General features: G+C 43.2%; 1 protein-coding gene across 1 annotated transcript in view; it reads right to left on the reverse strand.

The window, feature by feature from the left end:
- Nucleotides 1-7,239: 7,239 nt before the first annotated feature.
- The window catches only part of DOCK11 (dedicator of cytokinesis 11), a gene marked incomplete at its 5' end in the record, with an annotated part of 63,991 nt that continues 48,859 nt past the window's right edge, over nt 7,240-22,371 (reverse strand). The window contains 12 exons of the mRNA XM_010151139.1: nt 7,240-7,379; nt 9,949-10,087; nt 11,822-11,922; nt 12,572-12,762; nt 13,093-13,303; nt 14,218-14,364; nt 16,169-16,282; nt 17,198-17,320; nt 18,296-18,402; nt 19,872-19,929; nt 20,010-20,225; nt 21,896-22,009. Coding sequence (XP_010149441.1) covers nt 7,257-7,379; nt 9,949-10,087; nt 11,822-11,922; nt 12,572-12,762; nt 13,093-13,303; nt 14,218-14,364; nt 16,169-16,282; nt 17,198-17,320; nt 18,296-18,402; nt 19,872-19,929; nt 20,010-20,225; nt 21,896-22,009 — 1,644 coding nt within the window. The remainder of the gene's footprint in view (nt 7,380-9,948; nt 10,088-11,821; nt 11,923-12,571; nt 12,763-13,092; nt 13,304-14,217; nt 14,365-16,168; nt 16,283-17,197; nt 17,321-18,295; nt 18,403-19,871; nt 19,930-20,009; nt 20,226-21,895; nt 22,010-22,371) is intronic.

The following is a 22,371-nucleotide window of genomic DNA, read 5'->3' on the forward strand; positions in this document are numbered from 1 at the left end:
CTACCCGGCCCCAGCCCACCCACGACACCCTGCCAGCCCCCCCACGCTGCACTGCAGCCCCGACGTGAACCCCGCGGGACCCCACTTTGGGACTCGTTTTCCTGTCACAACCAGGACCGTACTCGGCTCCCGCTATTACCGAGACGTGCCCGAGACATTCGTATCCTCGCACCGGGAAATCAAGTGTGGTTTTTTTTTTCCTGCTAGTAGTTCTCTCGATGTTAAACCTAGTTACTCGATCCCCCCGGCACAAGTCCTAATTCCAAAATCCCTCCTGCAAATTCAGGTCATTTCTGTAATTCTCATCTCTACCCCAAATGCGTATTGCTCTTTTTTTCCTCCCCAATTCGCTACTTACAGGTTCTTCTTTCTACAAACTTCCCCAAACGCCCTCTGCTTCAGCCCCTTCCAAGCGTGATGCGGTCACTTGGCAGCTTTGCTCTCACTTTTAGCGGTATGACACGGCAAGTAGTTTTGCCAAATTTCCACAAAATTGGGAATATCAAGTGATATTTTGATACATTCCACAACAAGAAAACGTTCGGGAAAAGGCTTTTCCTTCTGAAGTGGATTTTGGTGGTACCAAGCTCGCTCCTAGTCGCCACCCAAATACAGGTATTATAAAAGTGGTACAGATCCAGCAGAAAGAAAACGTTGGCTAAGTTTCAAGGCAAACCAAAATTCATTAGTGAAAATTACTTATTCCTAAGACAACAGAACATTTCAGTATTTACTCAGCTCTTCAAGGCATTTTGCAAGAGTTCATCTGCTTTTTAGACCCTCATTTTAGAAAAAGGGAAGCGTATCTTCTTTCGACAGGCTGGGAATATCCTGTGTTGATGTTGGGCCTCTTTTTGCTTTTCTGCCTCTTCTTACACTCCTGGGAAGAGAGGAGGATTTAGCAAATTTCCTAGTTGCTGTTAGAGAGTGCCCAAGGGCCTGCAATTATAATAAAATGAAAATTGTGTCTTAAAGTTGCAGGAGATGGATCTTTTTGTTGTGTGACTTGGGAACGTCAAACCCTGTGACAGGCTGTGTGACTGTCTATAGCCGCACGGACTATGCCTGCTAGTGATGATGTTTGTGGCTTTCGGTTTCCTTGCTAATGTGGTTTTTTTTTTCCCTTTCCTTCTTTCTCTTTCGTCCACTCTTTCTCCCGGGAGAGCCAGTGCCAACTGCCTATCCAACAGGCTGCACACTTCCGGCTGCCTGCCCGTCGTTGGAGGCAGCTGAAATGTTTTTCCCCGGCTCTCTCCCTCCTCCCCGAGCACTCGGCTTGTTGTCACATTCCGGTCCCAGCGCACGGCAATCAGAACTCCTGCCAAAGCCTTTGATCCCTGCCACCTACCCGAGACTTCCCGTTTCTCAATCTCACCGAGCCCTGTTCTGCATCCTTCTCTGGCAAATCTCACGCTTGCTCATGTTCTTCTCCGACAATACGCCTGCGCTGTAGCCACTGCGCGCTCGCGCAGCCACACCTGAGGTATCTTGAAAAGAATCTGCTACAGAAGTGCGTGGGGTACGGCTCCGTGCTCGGTGTGGACTGATTTACCATCGCGCTCGCCATCTGCCCTTGGCCGTGCGCTCCTGCCGTACCCACCCACGCAGCCGAAGCGAGCGACCGCGGGGCTGTGCGGCGAGTTTGCCGACGCATTTAAAAAAAAAAAACCAACTAAAACCTTTTTCTGTACACGTTCTCTACATCAGATGAACACATGACGCTGATGCACAGTGTTGCTGCATGGTGACTAGGTCCAACAAGAGGCAGCAGGAGTTAGCAGCATGGAGCCGGGGGGAATTGTCCCTCTGGGAAGCAGAAGAGTTCTCAGTTGCCCCAGACTGGTGGTGGGATTCTTGAATTCCTGATTTTGCAGCAGCTTCCATCAATACATCAGGTCTCAACTGATATAATCACAGGCTCTTCAGAAGATGGCTGGGGTCAGTTCAAAAATGAGCTCAATTAGAATACAGCTGGATGCGAGGCACCAAAATCCAAAATCGCGAGCTGAAAAAACCCGGTGTGACTCACGGGGCGTCTCCCTTTCTGACCTCAATGTTCTTTGGGGGACGTCTAGAGCTTTGTGATACGTGTGTTCAAAACGGCCGTGAACTCGGCAAGTTTTCTTCGAGCTGCTGCCCAAGCATCACCGGAAATCAGAAATTACGCGGAATAAAAACTACCTCCTTTGAAGGTCGTTTTTGGGTGGAGGTAGAACCACGTATGCTTGGGCAAAAATCGTATTCCCCCTCAGATAAATTGATACTGTAAGTCCATGCATCAACTTTGCTGCTCACAGTTCCCTAAATATCAAGGTCCATTTAATTTGTCCTTTTATTTGGCAAGAGGATAACTCATTTGCCTCTTAGGCTGCAGCTGCTCGGCCAAGGCTTGCAAGAGCCTGTACAGGAAGCCTCAGCAGCAGCAAACGGCAGTAGAAAAAGCAGTTTGTTCTTCATCCACTGGTGAGGTAAATAACAGTATTTATGCCTGACTTCCCCCACATCATGTAACAGCCAACACAACCACCTGAGCTTGGCATATACATTAGTATATATTGGTTAAGTTGGGGAAGAGCACTAATAAATACATTCCCAAAAGGCAAAATCTGGGTTCGAAATTTAGAACTACAAAACGGAGCAAAAACCTGATCACAAACTTACCGAGTATTCTTCAGGAAAGTAGGGTTATGTGCTGGGATACTTCCTCACTAGTGATTCACACCTTATTTCTATTTATATATTTGTATGTGTTTCTATGTCTGCTTCCTGGTGAATCACGTTTTTGGGATCCTCTGAGCTGGATGTGTGGTATTTGTGCTCCAGTATTGCACAATCGACACCTTCTATTTGCTCCTGAATAATTTAGCGTGAAGGGTTTCATTTGGTGTACTGAGGTATCCGAAGATGTAGTACAGTAATCTTTCCAGGCAGCCCAGGCAAGAGCTCCTCTGACTCGGTTTTAGCCCCGTGACTCCTACAGCGGGATTTGCTTCAGAACCCTCACCCTGTCCTGTGAAGGGAAACAAAAACCCTCAAGCAAAATATGCTTATTGCTACACTTGTTTTTCCTGGTTTTGTAGTCTTTTATTTTGACCTCTGCTTTTTGGATCAACCGAAATATAGTTTTGCCCCGGCTTCTTCTCAAAATTATTGATTATTCAAGAAGAAGAGAATGAAGAGAGCAATATAGGATCGCTGCGTGCAGAAAGCTTCCTCGGCGTCAGAGGTACCTCGGTTACCAGCCGAGGCAAAGGGGATGTACCGTTCTGTCGCCGCACACGAGGTTAAACAGGGCTCGTACAACACACGGACATCCAGCACGCATGGTAAAAGCACTTCTGTTAGGAATATGCAGTAGCAGAGGTTAAGTTTACATGAAAAGAGAGTAAATTACATCCAGAAGAGCTGAAATATGCTGTGTGTATCACAACTGGTTCACCACTGCTTGACAGAAGCATAGTATCTAAAGGTCATGTACTGCAGCCTGTGATTGCGTGATAATTAGCTGTACACCGTAGTCCTCAGCCCAGTACGAACCCCTGGTTTCATCACAGCTCAGTGACCATCAAACAAACACATGCTACTCCCAAGGGGGGAAATGGGATTAGACGCAGTTTAACTCGCACGAGACTTCTGAGCCCCTGACTCCCACTTAAGTTTTCCTCCAGTCTTTTGGGCTGCGTTACACCAAGTTGTAGGGTTATTCTGAAACCTGCTGTGAAGTCCGTGGGAGTCTGTCTCTTCATCACAACTCAGTGACCATCAAACGAACACATGCTACTCTCCCCAAGGGGGGAAATGGGATTAGACGCAGTTTAACTCGCACGAGACTTCTGAGCCCCTGACTCCCACTTAAGTTTTCCTCCAGTCTTTTGGGCTGCGTTACACCAAGTTGTAGGGTTATTCTGAAACCTGCTGTGAAGTCCATGGGAGTCTGTCTCTGCACGAAGGGAAAACAAACATAGTTTATCTCCTGCGAGACAACAGGTGTTATGTTTATGTAAACCCTTATTCTAGATCAAAATCCATGTGGTTTGTGCTCAAAAGGCTTCTGGAACAAAATAAACATGTTGCACACTACAGGTATTCTCGCATCCATGATTTTCCATTTGCTAGCCTATCTCATGAAAGTTTCTGTTATCAGAAGAAATTTAGAACATTGTAGTATGTAGAAATATATCCGTGGCTGCAGTAAATTCTGCGTTCCAGATTTTTTTGGGGGGGAAAGAAATGTAACTCTGAAGTTACTAGTCTTAAAATACTACTTCCTAATCTCTCTGCAGAGAGAAAAGCAGTAAGTCAAAGAAGAGAGTAAATGCTTACACTTGGCTTAGTCTCTGTGTATAAACCTCTAAAAGCACGTTCTTGTACGTAAAGTGCTGGCAGACCCTGTGCTGCTTCATACACCTTATTTGCAAACCACCTTGCTCTAACACATACCCTTATCCACAACAGTCCTGATACTGAGACTAGCCAAGGGCTCTTAATCCTCATGCACAGATACTTTATCCTATTTCTTCTCCTTTGATGCAAAATTACCAATGCATCCTTTCTGAAGACTTGATGTGTTATATTGCAATTCTGCAGCAAAAGTAATTAGAGGTGTACATATAAAATACGTATGTGTAGCTATATTGACATATAGAAAGAGTGCATGCCAGGTTGTAATTTGAAATATATCTACCCATTTTTACAGACCAAAAGACTCCCACTATTCCTTATTTGGTGTAAGAAAAACAGAAGTGTAATGAATAATAATAAACACGTATAGTCTTCCAAAAAAAGGCAGTAAATAGGAAGTACCAAATGTGAGCACCAGCTACACCAAACAGACACACATCTAGTACACTCCCCAGATACATCTGTGAATTAAACAATTTCAGCCAGAAATAAGAAAAAATCCAGAGGACTTCTTTAAATTGGGACAATTATGTAGGAAAATGGATGGGAAGAGAGAACATGAACACCTTTTTGGCACTGTTGTCCAGATACAGCTGTGAAATATCTAATGACCATACCCCATCATTTCTAGATTGGTGAAAGTGTAAAGAAAAACCAAGCTGATTTGTTATCAGTCTTTTCATAACCCATCTATAAAGGAAAAAAATTCCTTTTGAGATTTTTCTGTTAAAAATCCAGTCGAATTATTTACCTTCAGGACAGAAGGCAAAGCCTTAGGGCGCGATCATTTCTGTTACGTGTCAAAGCTGCATGTAAGTGTGCGTTCTGAACTGTACTGACTGTATATATTCTAACTGGACTGGTATTAAATACTTCTTTTTCCTAAATTATCAGGACGGATTTCCAGTATATTAAATTAAATTGAAATGACAGGACGTCTCCAACATCAACAATAAATAGGGAAATTCAGGCAAAAATTCATCTTGGACCATTAAAGACATACGTAGGTAGGAGTAAGAATTTCACTGCAATTCCACTAAAAATAAGGAATAGTGATTGAAAATTCACCTAACAGCGATATTTTACAACATTAAAGACACGAACAAGAGCTTCACTGCAATTCCAGGGAAACGGTTAGGTTAGCTGTAGCATTTCAAAGCGCTGCAGTGCGGGAGCTTTGGGATGTCCCCACCTCATCGCTGCTGACTGCATTCAAGATGCGCCTTGAGTACTGACGCTTAGAGTTTAACTAGCTCCAAGCAAATCTTGCCGTGTGCCTGCGAATAATCCGCTTCATCACCTCTTAATAAATTGGAAAACTCTCACTATCTGCCTTTAAATATTATTTGTTGAAAGATGAAAATCAATAAGGTAATAACCCTATTTAAACTTACTAGTCTCTCTTCCTCTTTCTGTTAAGCTAAATTTAGAGCCTTCCCGGCATAAAAGCACATACAAGCAGAAATGTGGTGGTTCTGTTACACAGGCACATCTGTATTTCGCTTGCGACAGCGAACGGGTGAATTTACGGGTCACAACATTATTTTCTCAGAAGACAATTAAGTTTAGGAAGTTAGAACCATGCATAATAAACATTTTGAGATGTGGTCCAGTTACTGTTTGAAGGTAATCTTTGTTACAGAAATCAGAATCCTAGCATTTTATAGACACTATAGCCAAGCTAAATACCCAGCTGGAGTCCTTTTATTATGGCATTTTGTTACATATCCTTAAAAAAACCCACCCTTCCCATAAGAACTACTGGAACCGATGGGATTTTGAAAAACACAGATGTTAAAAATGTTGTTGGATAAAAGAATTACTGGTCTGTTTTCTTCTTCCTGCATCTGAAAGTGTCTTATTAACAAGAAACCAAGATAATGCTCTGGGGAGGGGACGAAGGAATAAAAGATCTGTTTAACAGAAGAAACATGCATTTCACTTGATACTTAAAACCCCTTCAATTTTGTATGAGTTACTTTGACATGCTTTTTTTTTTTAGCCTATCTTCACAGATTATTAGAATTTTTCTGAAAGGTGTTAAAGCACTTTGTAATTCCCAACTCAATTTAGGGTGCCCCCAGAGTTTATATTTGTGTGAAACCCCAAGTGGTAAACAGAAAAACTCGTATCAAGTGACAAAACCCTCAGGTTGTCCTCACTGAGTACAATCCATCCTCCTGCAGCCGTGAAAGGTTAGCCAAAACTGAGATCAGCTACGGGAAGCTCGGCTCTCTTGGAGGTTACTTTAGAATTATCTGCTCAGAGGATGTATGAAAATTACCATTTCTCACTTAGGCTTTTAGTTATGCCAGACTAGGGCAAGTTCAGTCTCGTTGTCCGAGTGCAACGGGGGCATCTGGACCCCAAGTCACTGTTTAGAAGGGGAAGGTCTCTGACTGGTGACTACAGTTTCTCCTTCATGTTCCCCATCCAGCAAAGCTTTTAGCAGCAATGAGATATAACGCTGATTTCTGTATACGCTACGCTCCTCCTATTTACAAAGCAGCTTTACATTTTATTATATTCCATTGTACAACTTTACACAGTACCGCTATCGTTTCAATTCATAGTCCAGCGATTCAATACACATTTGGATAACTGCCTTCCCGTGTCCTGTCACACATTCAGCTTACAAAAAAACCCCAAAAGTAGAAAACAAGCACAGTGGTGCAATGTCCAGGCACTTTCAATGTCGCTCAGCAAACTAAGCAAGCACCCTGTCTGAAAGCACGGCAACGTTTTTTGGGGGGTGGGGAGGGAAAAAGCATCTTCGCTCATCATGGAGTTTTTAAACATCCTTTATACAGTTCCAAGTATTCCTGAGAAAACTCTGTAAAATATGACTGATATGTTTATATTTCAGCAGTGGGTCTGAGTGAACAGTAACTTCCATCACCGGATGTGCCGCTGATGGCACAGAAGACGTGTATGGAGTCATGCATCCATGGTGAGTGCATTGTGTCTTCATGGTAGATCTAGACAAAACACAATAATCACAAATTCAGTAAGAGTTTCTATTCGTTATTCTAATCAAGCTGTTCAAAAAGGTATGCAAAAGAGATATCCAACCTTGTCTTCAAAGCTGTTTCGCAAAGGCAGCATAACAAAGAAATGAGAGAGAGTCATTTAGCAATTTCTGTAGCATTCATATATACACTGTCCTGTGTATTCCTGGATCATTTTTAGTTACAACTAGCAGTATAGGAAAGAAACAATTCTCTGTATAGCTATTTTTTAATTATATCTTAGCAGTAGCAGAATTCTACATTTTTTTTGCGAAGCACGGGCAGTACCTGCAGCTCACACAGCAAACACTCACCACCTCCGTGCGATCCAGCAAGATTTTGTACTTTATAGCCCAAAGGATGGCCTTACAGCACAGGATCCAACTGGGCCAGTAGAGATGCTCTACAGCTGACTGTGTATTGCTTTTTCAGCCCGTGGTTCACCCGTCAACAAGTAAGTTAGCCTGAATTTACATGAGCGAAACTGAGATCACTGGCCAGTTTCTGGACATCCAGTTTTCTGCCACTCTCCAAGGCTTCCCGTTCCTGTTCAGCTGAAGTTTATCAATTTTTTGTGTTTGCATTTCCCTAACTCAAAAGATCTGTAGACAGGTGACGGGCTGACCCAGCGAGTTACCCATCTGACTTGCTGTCTCAAACTAAGTGCACTGCCTGTGTTGTGTTGGGGCACTGACAGTATTCAGAAGAGCGTGTGTTATTTGCAGTGAGAATCCTAAAATAATCTAATATGCTTTTTATGTTTAACTGAGTAATTCTGTAGAAGAGGAAAACATGTTGCATTAAGTCTGATTTGTTACTGAGGTCATTTGACTGCAATTCAAAGTTCAAGCCAGCAGTTATCTACATAGAGCTGTATGACAATAAAGAACAGTGCTCGTAAACATGATCTTATAAGCTGTCTTTTGATCTCATACAAGAAGAAAGTGGAAACTATATCCTTCCCAGTGAGCTCTTCTCTGACATTTCAGTTGCTGTAACATTTTGCCCATTAACCAAACGTGCCAGTGGATTTGTAAACCTATCAAGATAATAGGGAGGGTGCTTTAACAATGCTTCTTTGTTCTAAGATAATCTTAACTATTGTACTGCGATGGTGCAGAACTGAGTGATTTGGTTTTGATTTGACTATTGCAGAATTCAGAAACCACAAAAGTTCCAGCAGCTGCATGCAAATTAAATGTCTTGGAAAGGTTTACTTGCAAACAGCTTAGAGTAAGCAGGTGGCAACTCCTATGAACGAACATCTCTGAGCAAAATTCAGCAGTGGAGTACACATGGGAGGTAATGTACATGAACCAAATGAGTGTGCCGAATGTGCAAAATCAGTAGTTTGCACACGAAGGAAATGGTGGTCATGAGCAGCACAGCAAGGGAACCTACCAAAAGCAAGGGGGATGCAGCAGTCACTTATTCTCAAACGGATCCTCCCTTCTACTCCTACAACAGAACCGAGCCCCATCATGAGACTGTTTCCCTGAAATGATATTACACTCTTCCACCAGACAAAACTCTATTTGATTCCCACAAACATAATCTTATTGTAAACAAACCTAATTTACAAAGAGCAGCCTGGTGCAGTTGTATTATTTTGCCACTCGCACGTTTTGGCGTTCGTTTGAACAACTGCTCAGTTTGTTGTGGAATTCGCCCATATATTTTTAGTGACTTAAAAACGTTCCATTTTTCATTAACGGTCACACACGGACTGTATGTGGAGTAACTGGGAGAAAACATTCTTCCAAATTTCAGGTACTGTGAATCACAATGCAGTCTGTACCGTTCTCCTTATGTGCTCGATACTAGAAATTACAACAAGCCTTCTTCTGTCATAATGAAGGCAAAATTAGAGTAGAGGTATGGAGATGACTTCAGAATGCCAGTTTTCATCTAATTTCACAGATTGATACTAGTTAGAGTGTGCAACTCTTCTTTGAATCTCTCACCTCTCCAGTGCTACTATTCAAATGTATTTTCCTAGAAAGATCCAAGAAAACATTAAAACGTAGGTCAGACAAACTAGCCTAAATATTTTAGCAGTGCATATAAATAGCATGTTGGCATTAGGCCAAAATTAAATGAAAACATCCTTTGATGAAAAATAATAATAATAAAAAAGGAAATTAAGCCGGATATAACTGAGGAAACTGAAATTTTGCCAGAGAACTTCAACCTGTGACTTGTCACAGGATTCGTACGATGTAGAAAACATGAGGCAAAACATGGCACGGGATTTCAGAGGACCGCGGCGGGAGGAAACTAACGGGATGTGTCAGCGAAGGCTCCCCCCTTGAAGCACACTGTATACCACCACCAGGCTGAGGCTTTCCATCAGCAGAAACTGGTTTTAGGAATCCACCAAGTGTATCATTTACTTCTCAGGTTCAGTGAGTTGCCTTCTTATATTTAGCTAAATAACATGAAGAGTGGTCAAGATTCAATTAGTTTTCAGTCAGTTTTCAGCATTAGCTAGCTTTCAAGCACAGAGAACCTCTGCGGGTTTCTGACATGCAGTACGTGCCTGTTCGTGGATGATGTCAGAAAGCTCCTTCACCATATCCCGAAAATTTGACTTTAGCCCCTCATGGTACTCCACTTGATCCTCCTTAATGAGTCGCTCGTTGAGCTCCAGAGCAATTCCACAGGCTTGTATAAACTTCCTGGGGAGGAAATGAATGAACTTTGGGCATTATAATAGCCCAGTCTTCTACCAAAGCAAACAGACAGGCAAATCTCTCTTCCCCCCGACCTCCCCTCTCCTTTTCTCCAGTGTTTGGGACAAGTCACATTCTAGGAGCATCCCTGGCACAGTGGATCAGTGAATGGGGAGGGACTGCAACACAGGTATCGGGCTTCCTGCCGGAGGTCCTTCAAGCCTGGATCCTCAGCAGATGGGACACGCGCATCTGCGGTGCCACACACCGGTCCTGCACCTTCACCCTGACCTGCAGGACCACCCGCGGCTTGCGGGTCCCAGGTAAGGCCAACGAGCTGCACACAGGGCCACCAAAACAGGGGCAGGCCATGGTCAGGCACAGAGAGGAAATCAATCGGACAGGGCTGGACAGATGTGGATGCACGGGGTGCAGCTCGGGCGCTTGCTTGAGAGGTCAGTGCCAACAGCAGACACACCCTCCAGAAAGAAATATAGATCACGGGGAGCTGTAACATTCTCGTCTTGGTTACTGTTTTCTTCGCTTCATTTAACAGGCGTATTTCTCCTTTTTAATAGACTGCAATGAAAATACAAGCACGACTGGGATTTTTCCGGGATTTTTTGCATGACAGAGATTGTGTTTATCCTTCTGGCTGCACTGCAAGGCTGGAAAGTAAAACTGCCTGCCCTCTGTTCTGCATGCATGCGTGGCTGGTTTGCAGGGATTGTTCCCTCGTTGTTCCATGGATTGCTAGGTTACTGAACACACTGAAGGAAAATAGGATTAGCCCAAATGCTGCCTTCTAATGGGTTTAAACTGAAAGTGGGGAGATTTAGATTAGATATCAGGAAGGAATTCTTCCAGGAGAGGGTGGTGAGGCACAGGAACAGGTTGCCCAGAGAAGTTGAGGATGCACCATCCCTGGAAGTGTTCAGGGCCAGGCTGGATGGGGCTTTGAGCAACCTGATCTAGGGAAGGGCCATGGGCATGGGGGTTGAACTGGATGGTCTTTAAGGTCCCTTCCAACCTAAACCATTTTGTGATTCTCCATAGAGTGACAGATGGGCAAAATGGGAGTCACCAGCACCCAATAATGAATGCAGGAGCTGGCGGGCGACTGGTTGCTCCTGAGAAGTCCAGAAAATAACATGGCAAAGGCTCATCATCCTCCTGAAGTGAAGCAGGAGCTGCCTGATTATATCTTGGTGGACACTTTCAAGTGGGAGGTAAAACCTACCCTAAGGGACAGGAGTTAGAAAAATGTCTGTGCAAGTCACATAGTTTCAAAAAGTAGCAACAGAAACAAGAACTATGTAAATAGGGAAGGGATTTGCTTTAAAATATTTCAAGTTCATTGTTTAGTAAAAAATCCCCTTGGAAAGATTGGGAAACAGTGCACAACATGAATGATCCCTCAACACAACACTGTCAGACCTCTGGTTTTCAAACATACTTTCTTCACATAATAACCTCACATACTGACACAAACCGTTGAAGCATGTGTTCAAGCAAAACTCCCCATGGAAATCACAGCTCTGAGCTTGGGAACTCTTTACATATGTAGTTACATTGCCTTTTTTCATATGTCTGAGCACCCACAACCCTGTGAGACCTGATCTTTATAAGGCACACCTAAGCATTCAGAATCTGCTGATTTTGGAGACAGACAAAAATATAAGCAAAGCAAGTGCCGCGTTTATGCCAGCTGGCTACAGTTCATTACATTAGAAATCCTACCTGAACATTTCTTTTAATTCATTCACCTTCTTCGTAGGATATTTGCTGGACTGGCTGTCACTTAAGAAAGCTCTGGCATAGGCCAAGGGACCAGCATTAACCTGGAACCAAAGAAGAAAGAAATTATTTGTTCTAGAACTTCTGTTGAGTTGCTAAAGGCAGGTGTGAAGGGAACAACTTTTTTTTTAAAAAGACCCCCAGAGTTAGAATATTATTGAATGCCACCAACTCTGCACTACTAATGTCCCTGGAGGCACCTGAAGTTTCAAAAGTTGGGTATTAGTTTTTCTGTCTAGTTTTTTAAGACCGAAAGATAAATGGAGATAAACAGAGAGACGCAATCTGTTTCCTCATACTTTCCTCTTGCTTCTGTTTGGAAAAGCAGTATGGTGTGAGTCTTAGGGCCATTTATTCAGCTTGAGAAGTCAGGCTTACGAAAAGGTTCCTTGTGCCTGATGCTTACAGTACAATCCTGAAGAGTTAGGTATGTTTCAGCATTCACCCGTGCCCAACTAATGCGGAATTACACTTGAACGTGACGCTGTAAACACCACTGGACAATGCTTATTACCAGGAGCCACCTGCCAACACGTCACCGTATGCGGCAGGGCAGGCGGCGCTGGCAGGCGGATGGCTGCGGTGCTGCGAACGAGGTAGTTAATGATTTCTGGAAAGTAAATGTGTCGTGAAAAGATGACTCACTCCAAGATGTGTATATAAACGCAGTTTTGAACGGACATCAAGCCTTACCTGCACAGAAACACAGCCTTGCAATTTGAGTTGCAGCTGGATCATGTCCACATCCCCAGCAGAGCAGAGTTTCTGCAGCTCTGCTGTCTTGTCTTTTATTTCATCCGTAGCGACGTCAATTGGTTTTAAGTTAACCTGATGTTCATAATTGACGGGGATTCTCTTCTTTACATAGGGAAAGGAGTTCAAAGCTACCAGAAACAGCAAAGGAAGTTTACAGATTGGAAAGTCATGCCGCAAATAGGAGTACACTTCATAGAACATTCACAGGCAGATCCTTGTCCTCAGGGTTTTACTCGGTGTGTATGAAATCCCGAACAAGGCTACAATTTACCATCACGATTCATTCATTTGTAAAAATTAGCACATAGAAATATAAGGTAAATTCCCCCTCCCAACCAGAACATTGTATCACAATTCTGATAAAGTAGCTAAGAGAATTTCTAACTCTTTCATGATATTTTTATGAGCTAAAATAGTCGCTGATGTATACTGTCTCATGTTCAGATGCTTGTACTTACTAGTGAGAATGGTCCTTTTTTTACACTGTTCTTCCACACTGCCATGCTTTTTTCCAGATAAAGTGTAAGGAGTTTCAAATACAAATCTGTTGATGTTATGATTTCGTTCAAATTCCGTCTTTCTTTCAGAGATTTCTTTGTCTTCAAAATAGGGCTTCACATAAGTCACTTGAATATGGGCATACTTAGGATCAAGGTCTTTAATGTTGACCTGTGAAATAAGAGGGTTACTCACTAGAAGAGCAAAGGTTAATAACTTAACTTATAATTGGTAAATTTATCTACTGGGATCTGATTTGAACTGATTCCCTGCTGACCCAGCCCCACTGCATGCAGCTGAACAACACACAAAACACTCCCTTTGACCTCAGCTCTGATGGCAGACACGCAAGACAATGAGGTGTGGCACAAGAAATACCTCATCTGGGGTCAAACAAGCTGCATCTGGAACAGGAAGCTGTATCGCCTTCTCAATCAATGCAGCACATACCTGAGCTACTCAGTCCTTCTTACATGACCACACTGCTTCCAGGGCATGAGCTAGCGTTCACGCAGCACTCTGCTGTGCCATGCAAATCTGCGCCCCTGCACAAAGCCAGCGCTGGGATAACTGGTATTGTCTTCAGTAACCCAGACACATCCAGAGTTGCAACTAAAGGGTGTGAACAGCCCTTGCAGGGAACATAAATGAGTATTCAATAGGAAAAGGAAGGAGCTACGGCTGCAAAGGCACAAAGATCTTCTTTTAGACTTGCAGCGTCAAAGCAACAAGTAACTCTGCCAAAACTTGTCCAGCTGCGCGTGTCCACACAGGAGGACGAGGATGCGAGGGGCAACTGGAAGCAAGGTGATTGTCAGAGGGTAGAAAACAGGGCCCACTCCTCCATTCCTACTGGCAGAAGGAAGGGATGCTCTGCCATCTACCATCTTCAACTCCCCAGAGCAAAGCTCATGCTTCGGTGCTCCATTTGCACAGCGCTTAGAGCAGTGCAGTCCCAGGCCCTGAACAGTATTAGAATAAAATTGCTATTTTTGTCACACTCATCAGAGCACTCTCTAGCATGTGTGGCCCTGATGTTCACTGCTAATAGCGTTTCATTAGCTTGTCGCGCAGTTTAACTCTACCTTGTTAGAATCCTGGATAATTTTTACAGTCTCCGACCCAAATTTTTCTCCATAAAGTTTAAGAAGTCTGAAGGAGATCTCTGAGAGGCCTGTCAGCTTCGGTTCCTTATAGATGTATTCCTTCCCATCTTCTTCTTCAAAGAAGGTCTAGCATTAATCACAAACAAGTAGTGAGGAATGGCTGGGTTTCTTTGCTTGGAAAACTTCATTTTAGATCTCCTTCTTTGAAAGCAGCTTTCTACTAACATTTCAGAAATTCAAGAAGGTTTAGGAGGCTATGGCTTGCATAAAGTCTGAGTGAACTTGGCCTGTTTAATAGGTTCCTTCAGAAAATGTGTAAATCCCTCAACAAACACAAAAACGTCATTGCTGAGCACATAAGCTGGAGTATAACCACTGAGGAATGTAAACAATGTAGAAGAGGGATTTGGCCAGTGGTTGACATATAGGAAGTTTGGAAAGAGGCAAGCGGGAGAAAAAACCACAAAAACAAGGCACAGAGAAAGAGCAGAAAGACATATACACTGAAGAAACCCTGACAGCAAAGCCACAAAAAAAAGTGTGAAAAGCAGGATTTTATGTAGGCTGAAAGGGACTTCAAGCAATAAAGAAAGAAATGTGTTTCCTCTCCTCTGATACCTCTTGTATTCAGGGAAGTGGAACCCAATGTATTTGCTGTAAATCGAGACAGAATTGCATTAAAGGTTGTGCCGGCATCCTCAGTCCTCCCTGTAATGGAAGCATCATGAAAGCTTCACGCTTCGGCAAGCTGTCTCAGTCAGAGGTTGTGATGGAGTGTAAAACTGTCTCTGTGCAGCTGGCACATAAAGCCAGCAAAGCTTAAAGTGTGTAACTGGATCAAACATTGATTGTCAGGAATATGCGTTAAATAGCTTTATTTTAGGGGCTGATTCATTTATTTATACAGCTTCTTTCTACAGACAACCAAACTAGCAGTTGTTTACTTTTATCTACTGCTAACCTTCTTTACTTTTTACATATCCAAAGTTGAAGATAAGATGAGGACAAAAATAAAATGTACATTTGCAGCAGGCAAAGTCAGTGCTCCAGTATGCTGTGTGTGTAGTGACAACGGTGTTCAAAGGTACAAACCCAGGATGGTTTCAGGGGTATTCATCATCATCTCTAAAAGAAGGAACCAGGAAAGGCAGGGCTAATATCATTTGCATAACATTTTCTAAAGAGGAGTGCTGCATCTCCCCCATGGTTATGGGTCCACAGGCAGAAGCAGGTCATTCAGAGACACAAGGGAGATGAGTGGTGACACAATTTATTAGGAAAAAAAAAAAAAAACAAGAGAGAAAAACCACAGCTGCTTTCACACTCAGAAGACACCATCAGATACGAGAAGATCACGCTCCTTCCTGGGAGTCCCAGCCACGGATCTTGTCCATTTCTCCAACTACCTCAGCTAATAAAAAATACCATCTATCTCTACAAGCATGTAACCAACACTGATCCATATTTTACCTTCAGCTTCTCCAATAACCTTTTACTCGACTAAAATCTAGAAGGGAGCAGCAACTCTCTGTCAAAGAAAATGTCTCTTACCACTACTGTTTACATACTACAGTTATATACTATTACTGGTTACATACTATACACACCAAATTGTGTTTGTGTAACTTATAATAACTATAATTACAAAAAACCCCGGTGTTTTCTGAACCCACTAAGCCATTTCCTAACTGCTGAGCTGTTTCATGAAAATCCCACCACCAGAATCATAAGCTTAATAATAAATCAAGTGCTCTGGAGAGAGACAGAAACCCTCCCCTCAAGGGTGCAATACCGAAAGGTTCACAGAGACAGGCCAGTGCCTGCACCAGAGCAGTGTGCCGGCTTTTCAGCGGCAGGTCTGACAGAGCAGCAGCTTTAGGGGCCAGGATGCCCCGTCAGGCGTAGCAGATGAGCCAGTGTATACACTTACTTGTCCATAAAAGGCCACTCTGAAAAAGGTTCCAAGAAGCCTCTTCCTCGTGTGCATTACTTCCAATATCTTAGCATATGCTCCATGAAGCGTTCTGTACAGCTGAGTAAGTTTCTGGAAATCAAATCTTGACATCACTAAAGCAGAATTTTGCAAGCAGGAAGTTTTAGCTGACACTGGAAGCTACTGAGATATCTGAACACAATCCTTTGGAGAATTCAAACTGGAGTTTCTAAAGAGCTTGAGCTCATGCAATTTTCTTTGAGAAACGTCACTGTTAAGCACATGATTAGCTTCAGGTCTGAGAGGTACCACAGACTGCAATAACACCACTAGCCTTAGAGAGAAGGCTGGGCCTCCTGTCTCAGCACGTTCCCTGATGGAACGTTTAACAGTACAGCAGCTTACAGTATTTTTACCCAGACATTCTTTTCTGATTAAAACCAGCTTTATGATGAAAAGAGAGATCTAGGCTTCCTCTAGCGTCAATTACATAGTTGGATGCTGTCCTGATGTGGATGGGGTCATGGGAGCGGGAGGGAAACTATTCAGCAGCCCAGCAAGAGCTCCGCCGAAGCACGGGTCAGAGCAGGAGTTGGAAGGAGCAAGGCAGAGGGCTGGTAACAGCTTCCTTCCTTCCTCTCTCCCCACTTGCCTCTGTGGTACCTGCAGTTCTATTCCTTTCTTTGAACAGTTCTCACTCTGCTTTTAATCCTTAAAATGCTCAAGTCTCAAAAATAAACTGGCTTTAATAAGCATACGGGATGAGAACAGCTTTATTTTAGGGGAAGGAAGGTGGGAACTATTCACTAAATATAAGTCTTCCATGTCATTAGCTTTAATAATTAACCTCCAGACCATTGCTTTCACTAATTTGTTTAATGATCAGCAATGACGCACAGTGTGTGCTTTACACCAATTCATTAACTTGTAACTTCAAAAAATAAAAAAGCCTTCTGTTGCTTTTTTTTTTCCCCTTAGCAATCTAGGAAATTACCCAATAGATGCAAACCAGTGCAAAATGCTTACCTCAAATTCACGTCTCTTTTCATAAATAGGAATGATCAGTTTGGAAACTTCAGAAATTGTTTCATAACGCTCTGCTTTCCACAGGCCATCTACACACTGTTCCAGCAGCTCCACTAAGACTTCCTACCAAAGCAGCCAAACAGGTGGTGTTAATAACAGTCAAAGTCAGAAGATCAAACCGTTTTAACTTCAGATATTTCAACAGGTCCTGATATAAGTAGCCACGGTTACATAAATTTAAGCCCTGTGTGTTTCTGGCCTTTACAAAGGTATTCTAAATTTGGGGGGGGGGGAAGAAAAAGGAACAAGTTGTTTTTAGAAGTTCATTCATTCTTTGTAAATCATGAGCACAGCAGGCAGCAAGTACGTCTTGGTTATCTAGGTGCCTCCCCAAAAGAATGCCAAAAGTCTGGGAGGGTATGGAGGCGACAGCACTGGAAGTCAGAGGTACATGTCTACGGAACAGGTCCAAGGAAAAGGAGTGCAATAGCAGTGGGATGTGATGCTAAGGATCCTCAAGCCTAGTCTTGATGAATGGGTAATTGGGCCGCTGGGCTGCAGGGCCACCTTGCTCAGCCACCAAGGCCCTCCCAGCGCACTGGTGAAGAAGTAACTGTGAGATTTCATGACTCACAGGGAAGATCTACCCCCCTCCCCAGTGCCTTGCTATGGTTTCTGGATTGTTCTGCTAACGTGGTGTCCTGCAGCACAGCCCTAACTCAGGGGAACCCAGGCTGACCTCTTGCTCGGCAGAGCTTGACTTGCACTCGCCCTCCTTGGAGATACCACGCTGCGCTGCCCTGTGCTGGCAGAATTAACATTTGCATAACGTGGCAGGCAAAGATCATGGTGTAGTTTTTTCAGTCTCAGTGCCAGAAAAGCCTTTAAAAGGAACCAAAAAATTACACCCGATTTACCTATCTGAATTGCACACAACAATCCTTCAATGCAGTTTTCTCTTGGGGAATTCCCACGAAACAGTCTTCCTTTCAGATGCCAGTGCACATGTACAATTTGTTAGGGTTCATGCAAACAAAGTTTAAAACTAAATCCTAATCAGCTATCAAATATCCTGTAGTCCATTCTACAGAACGTCACCTCACTGTAATGTACATCCATCATCCCACCATCTTCTTTCATTGCACCTTCTTCATCGATGTTGGGAGTGATTTTCCTGAAGGCAGTGCATCCACTGGGGAAGAGTTCTGTAGCAGACAAAAGAAAATGGATTAGTGGAGTGACATATCTCAAATGTCATGCTTCAATGGCCAGGGAAGCAGTCTGGCTGATAGCAAAGTCCTACAAGTAGCAGGGAACCAGGCTCTAATTTTTGCTAGTGATTTGCTATATGAGACTGAACGCGTCACAATCTCCCCAGCCCTTTGCCGTGGGAGTCATTCCTAGTACATAAATAACACACCAAACACAACAGATTTCCCAGTGTGCAATCTAGAAGTCATCTTTGAAAAACCTAATGGGCTGCAAACAACTGAAAGTCAGGAGAGAGGGACAGGGCTATATTTTTGCAGAGAAGATGTAAGGTGAAGGCTATCGCTGGATGCTGGAGAGCTGGGTAGGAAGTGAACAGGACGGTATACTCCTAGTAGAAAGCACAGTTTTTTATGTACCCTGCATCTTTGAGTAGTTCAGCCTTCACTGAACCCTTTCCAGCCTACGTATACGTAAAGAGTGGCAGTGACAGAGATAACTCAATATATTCACTTGACATTCCTTTGGATTTGTTCCTCTTCTTTTTGTTTTTTTTTTAGAAGTTCTCCTTTGCCACTGGTTGTGGTAAGCAGCCTCCAGGGTACAAACAAAGAATTGTCAGCTTTCGATACTCTTCCCTCTGCAGCCATGTGAAATGTGTGTACGTAACAGAAAAACGAGTCCTGATTTTTCCCACTTAGCCAACACAACGTACAGAATTTGGAAGGACTCCAAGTCTCGTGAGCAAGGCACTTAAGACTTTTCCAGCCAAGGCAGTGCGTGGAATCAGCTTTAGCTGTCTGAAATGTTGTGTCCGTTTCAACAATTATGCTCTTACGTGGAAATGAGAAATGGGGGGAATATATCAACCGTGGAACAACTATTTAAAAGAAAACCTGCAAAGTGGTGTTATTTGAGAACACACAAGTCTGTCCTTCCTTCCTTCCTGTTTTGCATTAGACCACACACTATGATGTGTTGTTTCTGGTTGGTCTTTACATATTGTATAGTTAGGCTGTACTCTCCTTTTTTGACTGCATTTTGATGGCTTGATTCTATAGTTTTCAGTACCACCTATAGTGATACTTCTGATGAACATATCGACAGCCATTTTTTAACATGGGCTTTCCCTGCGAGCACATTTCCTAATGTAAAATACAACTGAACATTTAAACCGAGACACGATGTGTCAGTTCTTATTTTACTCAGCAAAGTGCCAACATGACTGTCTCAGCAGACCTGTCCAGCCTAGTAAATGCCTGTGTTTGAACTCTTGCCCTCCTTTATTAAAAAATACTCATCTTCTTCTAGCTTTATCCATTGCATTATTTTTTTTTTCTTTTAGCTTGTTTCTAAAATAATGATTTACCAAATCGAGAGAAACTTTTCTTTAAAAATATTCTAGTCCCCTCAAAACCCACCACTGCATCATCGTCCTGGTGCCTCCCAAACAGCACACACTTACTTTTCCTGTGCAGAAACTCTGCAACGAGGGCTGCTACATGAACATAACACATGGCTGCCTGCAAAGTACAAAGGGAAAATTAAAACATCATCTGTACAGCTGTCTTGTTGTGCACATGTTTTTAATTACATGAATTACCTCTGAGAAGTCTCCGTTTTTCACATGTATCTTTGCCATACTGTCCAGCCATGTTTTCCGGAGCTCTGGGGTACTTGCGTAAGATTTGGCTAAACTGTATTGTAGATCTATCAACATTTCTGGATCCTTTTCATGTTCTTTCATTTGAGCGGTAGCCATAAGCACTGTACGGATTCTCTTTGTCAAATCTTTGACTTCAGAAGGAAAAGCAGTTGCCTGACAGAAAACAAATGTGATTAGAAGCAAACACAGAAATAAAGGGTGTTCCAGGCTTTGCCAAAGACCGTTGCTACCCTTCCAGCCAACACTCCACTTACTGCCAATCTGAAAACGCTGAGAACACAGGAGATAAGACTAACCATAGCTTTTACTTATTGAACTCAGACTGCATACAGTGCACGGTATTTCATATGCAATTCGAGGCAGTTCAATCAGGGTGTGCACAGGGCCAACCTCTCCTGGTCACGTGCAGAATGCCAGGCTGGCTGTCCCCATGCTAGAGTGAAGCAGGTACTTCGGCACTCTGAGGAGCTGGCGTGTGAGCATGACAGAAATGCTCCATGCGTGTGAATGTCCCAGGATGGGACTGTAAACCATGCCTGAAGTATTTTTCATTTCATTCAACATCCAGCTTCTTAGTCTCTGTTGTGGTCACTCTTCAATTCCTAAAGCACCAAAGGCATTTGTAGAGCTTCCCGCCACAGGAATGTAAAAACAGAGAAACAAACACAGGCTCCAGTCTGAAGCCCTTCTCAGAGCAGGGCCATGATCGGGTGAGAGCAAGGCTCGTCCAGGGACAGGAATCCCACCTCCATTCTGGGCCTTGCCCCAGGGCTCCACCATATTCTTGGGAAACAATTTTTTTTAAAGTAAATTTGGAATTTCCCATGTAGAAACTAGTGCCCATTGCCTCTTGACCTGCCACCCCACACCTCTCTGTAGAGCCTGACCTCACCTCTATAGCCTACCTTTTCAGTAGTGGAAAGCAGTAGTTAGGTCCCCCTCAGCTTTCTCTTCTCCATGATGAGCCCGGCTCATGTTCCCTCTCCTTGGGCTCCTGCTCCCTAGCTCTCTCTGTGGCTGTGCTTGGCATCCTCTCCAGTGTACTGCAATCTCTCTTGTACTTAAACTGGATATAATGATGATCTCATAATGTAAAATATGATCAGCGAAGTATGGCTCGGTGAAACCCTTATAAACATCCGTGTGCAGAAGAGAACCAAGGTTTTTTCCAGGTACATCCTAACTATAACTTTGTTATAGCACAATTCAACACCTGAGGATCACCTTTAGGTCACAGGATAATCACAGAACTGTAAAAACTCTCCTCATTTTCCTCTGTCCTACCTCAGCAGCTACACTGTGCAATGGAGCAAGCTGCAGTGATGATGTATTGTTCAATGGGTTTCGTAGAAGCTGTTAATTCTAGCGCAAAGACAGATGTTTATTTTCCAAAGAAATACAACCATTAATCTCCATGACAGAGGGCTTTCTTAATATAACTGACACTCAATTAATTAAAATTAATTCCTGCTAATTATTAGCTTCGGGCAACAGAAGTACTAGACCCTTCCTTGTGAATTCTCTCAAAGCTGGAAATTCTTGAAAAGCTCTTTGGACACCCTTGCAAGCAGCATGCTTTGCAAAGCGTAACCTGAACTGAAGAGCTCCCTCCTCTTGGCATGAGGCCTCACGGATGGAGCGTGACCTGTCTGTGCAGCTGGTCACATTGCTGTTGGGATAATACTTGTTTACTGAGCAAACACAGCCCAGTAGGAGCTTATAAATCACAGTTCCAATCATTAGCCTTACCCTTAAACACGATTTCCTTGAGTCTTGCATAAATGGCTGATGGCACATGATGTGATTTAATGTCTCCAACTTACCTTCATAGGCCTGTCACTGTTTGCAAAGTTGTTGATGATGAGCAAGGAGTCCTGAAACCTTGTCCCACCGCTGAGTGCCACATCTGCTATTAATTGGCTCACTGCAATTATTATCTGTTGGGATAGGGTAAGGGCTTTATTTAGATATGGCCTAATAGAGGAGCTTTACTGGCCCAGTTACATAAAACACTCATAGGAAAACATGACGTCTTTCCCACAGCGTAAGCAATGGTTGTTGTGGCTTTGCTGTCACATCTCCCAAGGACAAATACTCCCCAGAGGACCAAACTGCTTTGCTGAACAGCGATTCACGGAATTAACAATATAACGATCATAACACAAAGCCCTGTTTGTACATTAGTTACCTTCTTCTGTGATTCACTACAACCTAGACGGTATTCATCTGCCCCACTACGTACCTAAATCTGCTTCAAAAAGACAATGCTGCAAAAGCAGCTCCAGGAAAATCCCACCTC

This window comes from Eurypyga helias, unplaced genomic scaffold, assembly GCF_000690775.1.
Source record: "Eurypyga helias isolate BGI_N326 unplaced genomic scaffold, ASM69077v1 scaffold31654, whole genome shotgun sequence".
NCBI classification, from domain to species: domain Eukaryota; kingdom Metazoa; phylum Chordata; class Aves; order Eurypygiformes; family Eurypygidae; genus Eurypyga; species Eurypyga helias.